General features: G+C 35.1%; 1 protein-coding gene across 1 annotated transcript; it reads left to right on the top strand.

Moving 5' to 3' along the window:
- The first annotated feature begins 6,387 nt into the window (after positions 1–6,387).
- On the top strand, positions 6,388–12,841 carry LOC112526576 (eukaryotic translation initiation factor 3 subunit B-like). Its single transcript, XM_025136919.1, has 11 exons — positions 6,388–6,622; positions 7,023–7,260; positions 7,657–7,803; positions 8,782–8,910; positions 9,064–9,192; positions 9,286–9,369; positions 9,457–9,581; positions 9,667–9,865; positions 10,683–11,203; positions 11,339–11,447; positions 12,190–12,841. Exons 1-11 carry the CDS (start codon positions 6,501–6,503, stop codon positions 12,520–12,522), a joined length of 2,136 nt encoding a protein of 711 aa, XP_024992687.1. The 5' UTR covers positions 6,388–6,500; the 3' UTR covers positions 12,523–12,841.
- Positions 12,842–13,413: the final 572 nt, after the last annotated feature.

Genomic DNA, 13,413 nt, shown 5'->3' with positions numbered 1-13,413 from the left:
GGACTTTCAATCTCAACATATCAATAGTGTATACATTTAAATACTCATAACAAGATTCATATATCGATATAAATCTATCAAATATTCATTAATCATGCTTTTGACCCCAAAACGATAAATTGGTAAAAAGAGGCCGTGAAACTCACTTTTGATGTGGAGCTTCGCAAGAAAAAGGGATACGATCCGAATACCGCGCTAGATCAACGATTCCCTATCAATAGGAATATCCAAAACCATCACTTATTGATTTATCTCTACCTATGGGGTTTAACAAATCCTAAGTCCTTATTTGTCTACTTATGTTCCATAATATTATCCATAGTCTAAATATACATAATGTCCATATGCTCACTAAAGAATTAATTTATACCGAAAATGATGCTATAATCCAATAAAAGATCAAATTTTACAAATTCAACCAAATCCAGAATTCTTGATTCTGGACAGAAACTATAAGATGATCAAATAAAGAGACTTCAAAAATGAGATAAATTCCCAACTTTTTATTTGGTTTATAGCACTGAGTTATAGTCATCGTGACCAAATTTCATGTATTTTGGGCATGAGATGATGATTCAAATAATTTATGCAATGCAACTTATCACAACTGAAATGACAGATTGCACCAAGTTAGTAAAACACTCATTAAAAAAGAGTTCTACTAGGTTTTCTGCCGAAATTCAAATTGGAATGAAAACCTAACACTTATACGAAACTTTTAAACTAAAMATCACTCATTTTGGATGAGTTGAGAGGAAGATATGATACCTTAAAGTCACATGCACACATCTGTCATTAGTTGACAGATTGCACACTTRACTTAAATAAATTGGTTCATGCCTCAAAACATCATATTTTTTAGTGAAACTRGATTCAAATGAATCCTAACTCAWAAAMRAACGTTTTAGAAGAAGAATMATAYATTGAGAATAAGTAAGTAGAAAGATATTAGCATTCAAAGTAAGAGTTACCTACTGGTGGTTTTACAGTTTGCACACCTATAGAGTTTTAGGTGCTTGGAGATCAAAACTCCATAATTTTATGTGATTCCTCTTGCATGTAGGAGATAGTCCATAAAGGTAACTCTCAAAAGAAGAATCATCCTTTTTCATCGAGTTTTGAGAGAGATATGATCGATGGAACATACATATACAAATCTGTCAGAATCGGACAGATTGCATGTTCAAATTATTTTGAGTAATTAAAACCTCAAATCACCACAATATTAAATGAAATCGGTGGAATTTGAAAGATAACTCATTAAACTAATATCCAGAAGAAAAATCAACAATTTTGAATGATTATCAAGAGAGTTATGACTATTCAAAGTAGGGTTTACCTACTGAAAATTCTCATATGCATATATACAATGTTTTGAGCATTTGGGGTGTCAAAACTCAATGTTTTTGAGTGAAACCAAATGCATTGCAACCTCAACTCAATAAAGTTTTAAAAGAAACCTCATAACATTTGAACAAGTCATTTACAAGATATGGACAATTTGTACACAAGCACATAATCTGTCAGCACCAGAATATGAAATTTTTAAGAAATAAACCACATAAAATCATGATTTCTTCCTACCTTTTTGAGTTCTAATGTTTGGGTCATAGATTACCACCATCAAATAAACATTTTTACATGTTTTTGTTGTATAATCTCACCTTGAGACTCAATATTTACGAAATATAGAGAATAGAAGATGAAAAATGCAATAAAGTGGATTTTTCTCCCCAAAACTTACAAGAAAAGATGGAGGGATGAATGCATTACCTTGATATTGAAGGAGAGAATTGTTGTATCTTCAAAATCTTGCCAATATGATGAAGATAAGTGAAGAAATCGGCTGAATATGAATGAAGGAGTAGGAGGGTTCTCAAGGTGACCCTTGAGTTTTCTAGGGAGAGGAAAATAAGAGAATTTTTAAATTTTGAATGAAGGAATAATGAGGATTAATGGAAAATGATGTTATTTATATGTGGAAGGAGGGAAATGAGAGGGGAGGGGCTGGCCATAGGGAGCCCAAGCCCACCCTCTAACAAGTTTTTTTTTTTTTAAAAACTAAACTCAAAATGCACAAAGCCTATTTTCTCAATTTTGACATTTTTCTTCACTCTAAAAGCCCACGATGACTAAATTTATTTAAATAGAAAGGTTTTATATTTAAAACACTAAAACTTAGTGTTTTATATATATTTGGTACTGTATAGGACGTTTCAGATAATTTCGGGTCGGAACCGGACTTTCTAAGCAACTRYCGGAAATTCTTAAATTTTTTTAACTAAACTAACCTAACTAACTCCTAATCTTATAAATTAACTTCAATAACACTAATATAATCTTAATAAAAGCTAACATGAGATTTCGAATTTGACTGCTGTCATAGATATCAACTGGTAATACAAAAGTATTAGTGAAACTTATCAAAAAGTTCAATCGAGAAGGAGTCTACACATCAAATATGGTGTATCAAGAAGTTTTAAATGATGATTGTGTATGATTAAAACATGATTCTAATTACTATTTTGTTTAAACATAAATTTTAGACTTTCTTAATGAGAAATTGCATTAGTTTTTCATTTTTGGATTTTGATAGAGATGTGAACCCCTAACTATTTCAAATATATTTTGTTAAAAAATGATATTTAAAAGTTGAATATATCCTGAAAGAACCTTTACATCCCGTCGTATTGTGTTGAAAGAACCTTTACATCCCGTCGTATTGTGCGAGTAGAAAACCAGTAAACTTTTAAGCCATCCATTTCGGGTGTAGAATCTGAAATGACCGAAACCAACTTTTTCATTTGGGTGGTTGCTTCATCGATCGAATTCTTGGTTTCTTCCACTAGCTTAGATAACCCGGTTTTCCTTTTTCTCTTTTTACTTGTTTCTTCTCCTTCACTTGGAGGAATGAAGGAAGGAGAAATTGTATCTGAAGGAATTGGAAAGAGAGGAACACCAAATTCAGTTGAAAAATCTTCGTTGTCTTCCATATTCATATTCTCTAGTGCGTCTGTAGCTGATTCAGCCATATTTACCGTTGCTCGATCTTTCTCGAACACCAACTTCAACCGCTCATAAGCCGGGAATCGCTTATTCGCTGTGTAATTTTTGTTAGGATGTTTCTACGACAAAAAACAAATAAACAATTATTAAGTGAAGTAACAAAAAGTATTATACATAACCCATATACCATTACTAATATCTAACCTTTAGATACTCTTCCAAAATCTCGGGAGCTTCTACCGTCACGCATTGATTTGTGTCATTTCATCTAAATCTACTTGTATTCAACATATCATAAACGGAAAAATACTTATCTTTTAGCCGCTTAATCTTGTTTTGTACAAGTTTCGACGTGAGGCTAATACCGGGAATTTTTTCCCCTCATCTTTGAAACAACGGCCTCATATATACCCGACCTAAAGCTTCCATTGTCACCTCTACCCCCGTTGATGACAATGTCTTGGAGAATTGTGATAACAAGTCTTCCTCATTCGTTGTCCACCCACGACGATCGGCCATATTTTATAAATCTATAAAAAAAAATAACAAATACCAAATACCAAAACAAATATAATTCCGTTACAAACAATACAAATATAATTCTATTACAAACAAGACAAATATAATTCAAACCAATGTCAATTACGGTTTAACATCCAAGATTCAAACATCTCTTCGGCTAACTCATCTCTCCACTGAGACCACTCATTACTTGCCTCAATGACATCAATGGCCTCTGATGGTAAAGAGTGGTCTTCCACAATAGACATGTCTTCAATAGTGATTGTTGAATTTTCATGAGGATCAGTGGTCATGTATGTTCTAATATAATTATACAACAAAGCACATGCTAAAATCATTCGCCCTTGATATCTTATTGGATAGAAAGAAGGACTTCGTAATATAGCTCAACGTTTCTTCATGATGCCAAAAACACCTTTCGATAATATTTCTAGCATGTGAGTGCTTCATATTAAAGTATTCCTCCTTATTAGTAGGTGCATGACTAGCATCTTCCCATTCTCGTAAATGATACCTAGTGGCCCTATATGGTGCCAAAAAACCTTCACCATTGATATATCTTGCATCCGCCAAATAGTAATTATTGGGTGTGACTTTCAATCCATTTTGTCTAGTAACTGCATCTCGTAGAACTCTAGAGTCGGTAGCTGAACCTTCCCAACCGGCTAAAACGTAGACAAATTTTAGATCACGAGTGCACACACCTAATACATTGGTCGCAATATGTCCTTTTCTTGTTTGATATCTTGGTTTATCAGACTCTAGTACAATTACTTCAATATAAGTTCCATCTATTGCTCCTACACAACCCTATACGCAAAAGATAAATAGGTTTTAGCTAAAGGTTAGATGTTATATTATGTACTGTATAAAGATTGTTATAATAACTACCTTAAACCATTTCCATCGTGAATCCGTACAACCATCTTCTATAGAAGTTGGTTTGACAAGCAACACGTCTTCCAAATGCAATATAGCACGCACTACTCGATGAACATACCGACTTATTGTTTCCCCCAACCTATATAACCTAACTTGGATAGTCCTGTTCTTAGTGTGGTGTGCTAATATGTTTATAAATATAATAACTTGCTCCTCGATTGTCATATTACCATCATCTATTAATCCACCACGAGTTTTAAGCAAATCACACAAAACTGCAAAAACATTTCTATCCATTCGCAACTCATTTATACAATTTACGTCACTTTCTTGTGTAATACGTTGTATTTCGGTTGATCTAATTTGAAGTCTAGTGAAAGTTCTTTGACCTAAAGTTTCTCTTTCACTATTTCTATTCTCTAATTCAATTGACCAAAGTGTAAGGAAAAACAAATAAATGAGCATTTGAATGTAAATATTCCATAAGTTAACAGTACAACCAAGTGATTCCGGTCTATCACTACAAAAAGCACAAAACAAAGTAACAAACAATAGTCAAAACAATGACCCAAGATACGTTTTCATATGCATTTTTCAATAAACAATGACCCAAGATACATTTTCAACAAACAATACTCATTATGGAATTATAAACCATTATAACTCTAGTACACTTTTGATATAAAGCACTCTTATTAAAAAGATGTGTTCTTGGCATGCTTGTACCAACATTGCATAGGTTAATTACAAGCCCCCCTCCATTTCAACTAATATAAGAAAAAAAACTTGAATTTTGGGATAATTTCCATGTGGGTCCTAATATAAGAAAAAATCTTGAATTTTGGGACAATTTCCATGAAAACCCACAGGTAATAAGTCCACTTAAAAACCATTTCTCATTTCATATTGCTTACTCTGTAAATACTCGGGTGTCTATTACTACCGGCAACTTCATCGAAATACATGCTGCCAAGTAGATAGTAAGTATGAACAACAACAAACATCTCCTAGCTTCATCTAAAACTATATGTAGAATTATCCTTTCAATGAGCATCCTTTCAATAATTTGGATAGTAATCAACTTGTTGGAAATAGGCTTCAAAATTGTTAAGTATATTGTTGATGCTCATTAGTAGCCCACAAGTGCATAACAGAAGCAATGCTGGAAATAGCCTATTCTTCATGAACAGAAGCAATGCTGGAAATATGCTTTATGGAGAGTAATCAACTTGCTGGAAATAGGCTTTAGTGCATGAACATAAGTGCATGAACAGAAGCCATATTAAGTATATTGTTGATCCTCATTACTCTGGCTCTAAATATTGGGGGATGCAATCCTAACCTCATGCTTTCTTATCAATGGTTATGAATATTAGTTTTATAATACGGTTCTAAATTCGAAACAGAAACAAAACACCATTTGAGAATCACTGGTTTTTGCAAGAACGCAGGCAAAGAAACGAAAAATCGTACGTAGGCAAAGAAATCGTATGTAGGCAAAGAAACGAGAGGCAGAAATGGAGAAATCATACTGATTGCAGAGGAGACGAGGCGATGGAGGCCGATCGAAGAAGACTAAGATCGAGCCGATGTGGAAGAAACGATGGAAGGAGGCGATATGAAAGAAATCAATGTACGTGATGAAGGAGGCTGTACAAATGGTAATTAGGTTTTCTATTAGAAGAAATAACAAGGGTAATATAGTCAATTTATATTTAGTCTGATGTTATTCAATCGTTTTTGATGAAACAAAAACCATCAAGTTTATCGCATTAAATTTAAAAATAGTCCCATCAACATAAAATTTAAAAAAGTCCCATCAACATAAAATTTAAAAATAGTCTCACCATATATTTTTTATATCGACGTACCAAACATTGAGACTATTTTTTTTCTCTCTCACGTGAACTTCGTAAAGAGTATCCCTAATTGTAGACGGACACCATCGCCTCAAAAAAAATCCTGTTCTTATCAAAAACCCTAATTTCAACCAACAGATCACATCTCCTGCAAAAAGGGGACGCTGAAAGCGGATTAGGATTACGTTTTTTCTTGGCCGTTTTTCTCTATACAGAAAGCATCAAGCAACCATGGCGGAAGTGATGTCGATGGAAGATATAAGAACCGAGGCCTCTCGTTTGGATATCGATTTGTCGGTAGTTGATTGGAACTCTGTTTGGGTTCCTCCAGGTGAAGATTTTGGTATCAAAAGGTAAAAGCTAAGAACTCCAAATGTGATACTTATACTGATAAATGCTTAAATATGTGTTCAATTGCTTGTGCTTTTTTACTACTGCAACAGCCTTGAACGATTTTCATTGAGTATTTATGTGCTTGTTTTGAACAAACTAAGAACTTTAGCAACTCGGCGATGGGGCAAGAGCTTACCATTGGGAAACTCGCACTCGCTCAAGGATATATGTATCTCTTATGTCTATATGCTTTTTTGGTCATCTTTTTTTATGTATCTATACGTGTTGTTTGGACCATTGATAATCTGTGTACGTTGTGCTTGTTTTTCTTCTTAATATAGCACCAAGTATATGTATTTATGTATATGTAAAAGCCTAGAGTGTGTATCATTAGATAATTTGAGTATCTGATATTCTCAGTGATGACGAGGATCTTCATGAGGACAATTCCTTGGAATTTGATGCTGGTTTTGGGAACGTTATAGTTGTGGATAATTTGCCGGTTGTGCCCAAGGAGAAATTTGAGAAGCTTGAAGGTGTAATACGAAAGATTTACAGCCAAATTGGGGTAATCAAGGAGAATGGGCTTTGGATGCCTGTTGAGGAAGATACTGGGAAAACTCGAGGTTACTGCTTCATTGAATACAATACCCCACAGGTATTTATATCCATGGCTTGTTCCAGAAATCTTGTTAATTATTTTTGTGTGTTGTGAACATAAATTTATTGGAGACAGAAGTTGGTTTAGTCATTGTATCCATAGAAAAAAGTATTGCATGTAAATGAAGTCTTAAGTCGTTTATCATATTGTCATGTCGATGCCTTTTGGGTTGATGTGGCTTCATACCCACTTAAATAGGTTCCCTTGGCATACGCTTCCCTGTTAGTGGTAAAATAAATCTTTAAACATCTGCCTGATAAACGGATTACCGATTCAGTTCTCCAAATTTCTTCCTTTTAAGATATTTTTGTTCTCAGTTAGGGTTTAAATATTTTAGCAAGATGGAGATAAATCAATTTTGATTTTGTGTTTTTGTGGCATGGTTTGTTGTAGGAAGCTGAGCTAGCCAAGGAGAAGACGAATGGGTACAAGCTAGACAGAGCACACATATTTGCTGTCAACGTTTTTGATGAAATTGAGAAGTTCATGCGTGTCCCAGATGAGTGGGCTCCACCAGAAACTAAACCATACACATCAGGGGTATGTACTTCAGCTTGCTTATAACTTTATGCTTTGTAGAAATTGCATTGTTCTGTAGTTAAATGATGTTGGTTTATTCTTTGATGCCATAGGCATTATATCCTTAATGTTTTTTTGTAATCACTGAAAGTAGGTAGTTAACTTTCTGTGCCTTGTAATTACCCCACAACATGAAGCTTTATGTTTGAGTGGTATTTGTGTTGCCATCCCTTATATATTCTGCAATACTTTTTTATTGTCAAGGAATAAACGTCTTCTTCAAATGATGTGATGTTGCAAATTTAAACATGCTGCTTCTAGAATTAGTGTCTATATCCGAAGTCATGTATTTGGGTGGATGAAAACGTGTCTGCATGATTATTAGATATTTCCATGATTTTCCTGGCAGTTGATCCACGTAAGTCAGGTAGATCTTGTTACGCTTGTTAGATATCCAATAAAATTTGTAATATTGTCTATAAAAGGAGAAATTAATATTTTAGGGTTGCCGCTTTGTATCTAAGATCTGATGATCATTGAAGTAGTAAGGACTTATGGTTTGAGAGTGCACTGCCGCAAATTTGAGTTAGGTCATACAAAATAAACATTTTGGGAAAGAGTTGCTTGTTACTAATAGGAGTCGTGTTTTTCAAGTGTTTGATAGTAGTTGGTCGTGTAATTGGTGGTGGATTTATGTTCACTCAGTTTGTTTGCCTGATTAAGATAATATTCTTACCTCAGCTAATGTATCACCCTAATTTTTACTAATTGTTTCTATAGATAGTGTTGTATTTTTTCTTTTGTATATTGAACAGAATATAGTGGAGATTAACAAAGAATATTGCAAATATAGGAAAGTATTAAAAAGGGTATTCAACTGCTGTGTGTCTCTTAAGCTATATCTATCCTTATTTGCATACCATCATTTTTGTTGGAGTTTTTTAAATATTTACTTCATAAGGGTGAAAATCTTGTTAAATTTTTGGTGTATCAATGCAGGAGAATCTACAACACTGGCTTACTGATGAGAAAGGTAGAGATCAGTTTGTTATTCGTGCTGGATCTGACACAGAGGTCCTGTGGAATGATGCGAGACAAGTGAAGACTGATCCTGTTTACAAACGACCTGTAAGCCGGCATCCTTTTTTATCCTTGACCTTTTATCTATTGAGTAATGTTCCGTCAAACCATTTTTGGTGGTGCAAGTTTGTATTTACTTCGTATCTTTTTGGGTTGTGAAAGAATGATGATGAAAGCAAACTTTTTGTTCTTTCTATGCAGTTCTGGACTGAAAGTTTTGTGCAATGGTCTCCCTTGGGAACATACTTAGCAACGGTACATCGACAGGGTGCTGCTGTTTGGGGTGGTGCTTCTACCTTTAATCGTCTAATGCGCTATGCTCATCCACAGGTTGTTTGGGTTCAAGGTTTTTTATAACACAATACATATTATTTTGAGTTAGTCTTACATTATTAAATAATTGGAATTGTGTTGTAATTGTAGGTTAAATTGATTGACTTCTCTCCTGGTGAGAAGTATCTGGTTACTTACAGCAGCCATGAACCAAGCACCCCTCATGATAGTCATGTAAGGAGATCACTTATAATACAATAACTATAATGTAATTAGAATAATACATCACTTAACAACTCTCGATAATTTCTTCATGATCAGAGAGTTGTGCTCAATGTATTTGATGTTAGAACCGGCAAAGTAATGAGAGATTTTAAGGGAAGTGCAGATGAATTTGCATTTGGAGGAACCGGAGGTTTTACTGGGGTTTCTTGGCCTGTTTTCAGGTGTTCTGTTTGTACGATTACAAATTGCTATGGATTTTTTCTCTCGTGTTTCTGTTCTTGACCACATTTATGCTATACTTTGCAGATGGGGTGGTGGAAAAGAGGACAAATACTTTGCTCGACTTGGAAAAAATGTCATTTCCGTCTATGAGACTGAGACCTTTAGTCTTATTGATAAAAAATCCATTAAAGTCGAAAATGTGATGGACTTTAGTTGGTCCCCCACTGATCCTATTTTTGCACTCTTTGTTCCTGAACAAGGTGGCGGAAATCAACCTGCTAGAGTAAGTTCTTCATGTTGTTGGATATTATTAAGCTCTTCTCTTTTTTTTTTCTTTTTCAAATTTCCATTTATCATCTTGCTCAGGATAGCTTTTGGCAACAGCTTAACTTTATTAGCCACTATCACACACACCAAAATACACTATTTTTTTCTTAATGCCATGAAGCCCAATTTCATCATCTTCAAACTCAGTTCTTGAACATGCAAGATGTATTATTTGTCAACCACTTTTTTTAATTTCATATGATCACATAAAGAAATTTTTTCTTGCAAATCCGAACACAGTTGGATCTGAAGGTGCACAAACCAAACTGACACCAACTAGGTAAATTGTAGAGTGCACACTTCAGTTCAGAAAAAAGAACAATGACAGGTGGTTAGTTGAGAATGGGTGTCCTCATAACATAATTGTGAGAAAATAGGTTCTATCTAGATTTTTGAAAATGGATGACAAAAAATGGGTTTACTATGAGATGTATAATAAAGATAGATATATAAATAAATAGGCAACTTAGACGAAGATGCTATGGTGAAAGAGATGGAGAAGAGATTGCAAACAAGTTTATACTTTACAAGAACAACCTTTTTGCAAGAAATTTCTTGTGAAGGTCTTTTTTCTCTATTTATACTCCTTTGGGGATTCTGGATTAAGGTTTCCTGATAATAAGTGATTGGTTTTGTAGACAATTTGCATCAAATATCATAATTAATCCTCTTTCTCTAAATCAATGTCAATTGGGGTAGGATTTGAGGCCCAAAGGGCCAACATTAGTATTTTCTTTGATATTTATGTTTTGAAAACTGTATGATATATATAGGTGAGCCTTTTCCAAATCCCAAGCAAAGAAGAGTTAAGGCAGAAGAATCTCTTCAGCGTTAGTGATTGCAAAATGTATTGGCAAAGTGATGGGGAGTATCTTGCTGTTAAAGTTGACCGATACACAAAAACTAAGAAGAGCACGTATACTGGATTCGAGCTTTTTCGTATTAAAGAGCGTGACATACCTATAGAGGTTTTTGAGCTTGAAAACAAGAACGACAAGATAATTGCATTTGCGTGGGAGCCAAAGGGTCACAGGTTTGCAGTTATTCACGGTGATAACCCGAAGCCCGATGTAAGTTTTTACTCAATGAAGGGAGGTAAAGTATCAAAGCTTGCTACGCTCAAGCAAAAACAGGCAAATGCTCTTTTCTGGTCACCTGGTGGCCGCTTTATTATTTTGGCTGGGATGAAGGGCTTCAATGGCCAATTGGAATTTTACAATGTGGATGAGCTTGAAACTATGGCAACAGCTGAGCACTTTATGGCTACAGATATAGAATGGGATCCTACTGGAAGGTAGCTTTCTGAATGTAACTGGCATGTTTTATGAAATGAACATTTTGGGTGGAGAATTATAAATTCCAACATCAGTTCATGTAATGCTAACATATTCATGCCGAAAACTAATATAGGCTGATACTTGGGTTATAGGTATGTTGCAACTTCAGTCACTTCGGTGCATGAGATGGAAAATGGTTTTAACATATGGTCATTCAATGGAAAGCTGCTCTACCGTATTTCAAAGGACCACTTCTTTCAGGTAAATTTGAACTTCACCAATTGATTGCTTTTCTTTTTTCTCTTGTTACAATGTTATTTGGTATTTTTGGCTCGATTAATCCATTGGGTTTATTTAAAGCACCCCCTTCGTATGCACTTACTTAAGCAAATTCTAGGCTTTTTGGCCAATGGGAGTTGGTAACTGATGGCATCTGGAGGGAATCTAACTTATGACATCATTGCCAGATTTGACCTAGGACCTGGGGCGTTGACCGCTAGGCCAGGATAACTATGCTATTAGGCTAATGCATAATGTCGTTCTTCGATATGGTGGCAATATAACGCTTAATATCTTAGTCAGTCACGGTTTTTGTTTCTGCATAGTAGTCGAGGTGTGCGTTGTCAGAGCATTGCGGATACTTGTCAAATTATTTTGTCTTGCTCGGTTGGTTAAACCTCTCCGTCCCAGAGTCTCATGACTCATGAGCACCAAGACTATTTGGCAAACTAGCTTATAAGCCGGCTGTTGGCTGATAAACTATTTATGCTTGCTAAATCCTAGCTGATAAGTTATATGACAATGTAAAATGACCTAAAAAGCCTATTGAAAAATTGATTTGAAAAAAGATACAAATGGGCATAATTGGAGAAGAGCCGCCAGAGTTCATTGAAATACTAAGCTAGCTTATGACTAACCAAATGGGACTTTTCAATAAGCTCAAAAAATAAGGAGTGCCAAACATGACCTAAGCATATTTGTTCTTACGGTACTACATTTGCAGTTCTTGTGGAGGCCAAGGCCGCCATCTTTCTTGAGCCCCGAGAAAGAGGAAGAAATCTCGAAGAACCTGAAGAAATACAGTAAGAAGTACGACGTACAAGATCAAGATATATCATTGTTGTTAAGCGAGCAGGACCGTGAGAAGAGGAAGCAATTGAAGGAGGAGTGGGAAAGGTGGGTAAATGAATGGAAGACGCATCACAACCAAGAGAAGACGGAGAGACAGATACTGAGAGATGGAGAAGCCAGTGACGTTGAAGAGGAATACGAAGCCAAAGAAGTCGAAGTCGAAGAATTGTTGGATGTTTCCGAAGTCGTCGTCCCCGATGCCTAAAAAAGTTGTTCAATTTTGGTAGCTGCACTTTGCTTTTTAGTTTCGCCACATCCTTTCAGACCTAACCTCCGGGATTGCTTATTTGTACTTCTTTTACTGAAACAAACGGGTCTACTCGTTTGTTGGCAGAGGTCAAGTCTGCGTACATTCACCACTCTATCAGAACCAACTTCCGGGTGGGTGGTATCGTGCGTGTTTGGTTTTTAGTTTTTCATAGCTTATAGTTTTGTGGTGTTTGGAGATTATTTGAGCAAAATGGAATATTTGTTCCTCAAAAAATTACACGACAATGATTATGTTTGTTTTCTTGGACGTTCAATTTTTGCCACTTGATGACTCCAAATGTCTTTAATTTCGTATAGAAATTAATTACCATTACATTTAATTTTTTTCTTAAAATGAGTATGCATATCATGGGTCCGAGGCGAATGATTTTGTGTGAGAAGCGTAGGAAGAGATTTGAATCTTGATCATTTTTATCTCATGTCCATCCATGAATTACGTTTTAGAAAGAAATTGATCTGGTGCATCTTGGTGCACTTCATTAGTGTTGACATTTAAATAAGATTGATTCAGTACCATAATTTCCCTTTTCATTGCAATCCAACCTTATGGTTTAATAATAGGTTATGTTGCAACTTATAGATGGACAAACTGGTTAACTGGTAGGTCTTTGGCTCAATTTTAAGTTTTTAACGGGTTTATGTCAAACCACCCATAGAACTGAAGACGAAAGTTCGTGTGAGAAAGAGAGCCAATGTGAGAAGCGTAAGAAGAGATTTGTACTATTGATCACATTTAATCTCAAATCCACACATGAATTCTACTTGATACGAGGATTGATCCAGTACACTTTAACGTATATCCAAGGTGGTGATTCCTTCTTACGCT

This window comes from Cynara cardunculus, assembly GCF_001531365.2.
Source record: "Cynara cardunculus var. scolymus isolate 2C chromosome LG 14, CcrdV1, whole genome shotgun sequence".
Classification (NCBI taxonomy): Eukaryota; Viridiplantae; Streptophyta; class Magnoliopsida; order Asterales; family Asteraceae; genus Cynara; species Cynara cardunculus.
This window is presented reverse-complemented; position numbering and strand designations above follow the sequence as displayed.

What these genes read in the sequence shown, in the direction of transcription:
- LOC112526576 (XM_025136919.1), top strand. Translation starts at nt 6,501, where the DNA reads ATGGCGGAAGTGATGTCGATGGAAGATATAAGAACCGAGGCCTCTCGT. An exon ending in TTGAATACAATACCCCACAG is followed by an intron (nt 7,261 to 7,656) that starts GTATTTATATCC and finishes GGTTTGTTGTAG; the next exon opens with GAAGCTGAGCTAGCCAAGGA. An exon ending in GTTTCTTGGCCTGTTTTCAG is followed by an intron (nt 9,582 to 9,666) that starts GTGTTCTGTTTG and finishes TATACTTTGCAG; the next exon opens with ATGGGGTGGTGGAAAAGAGG.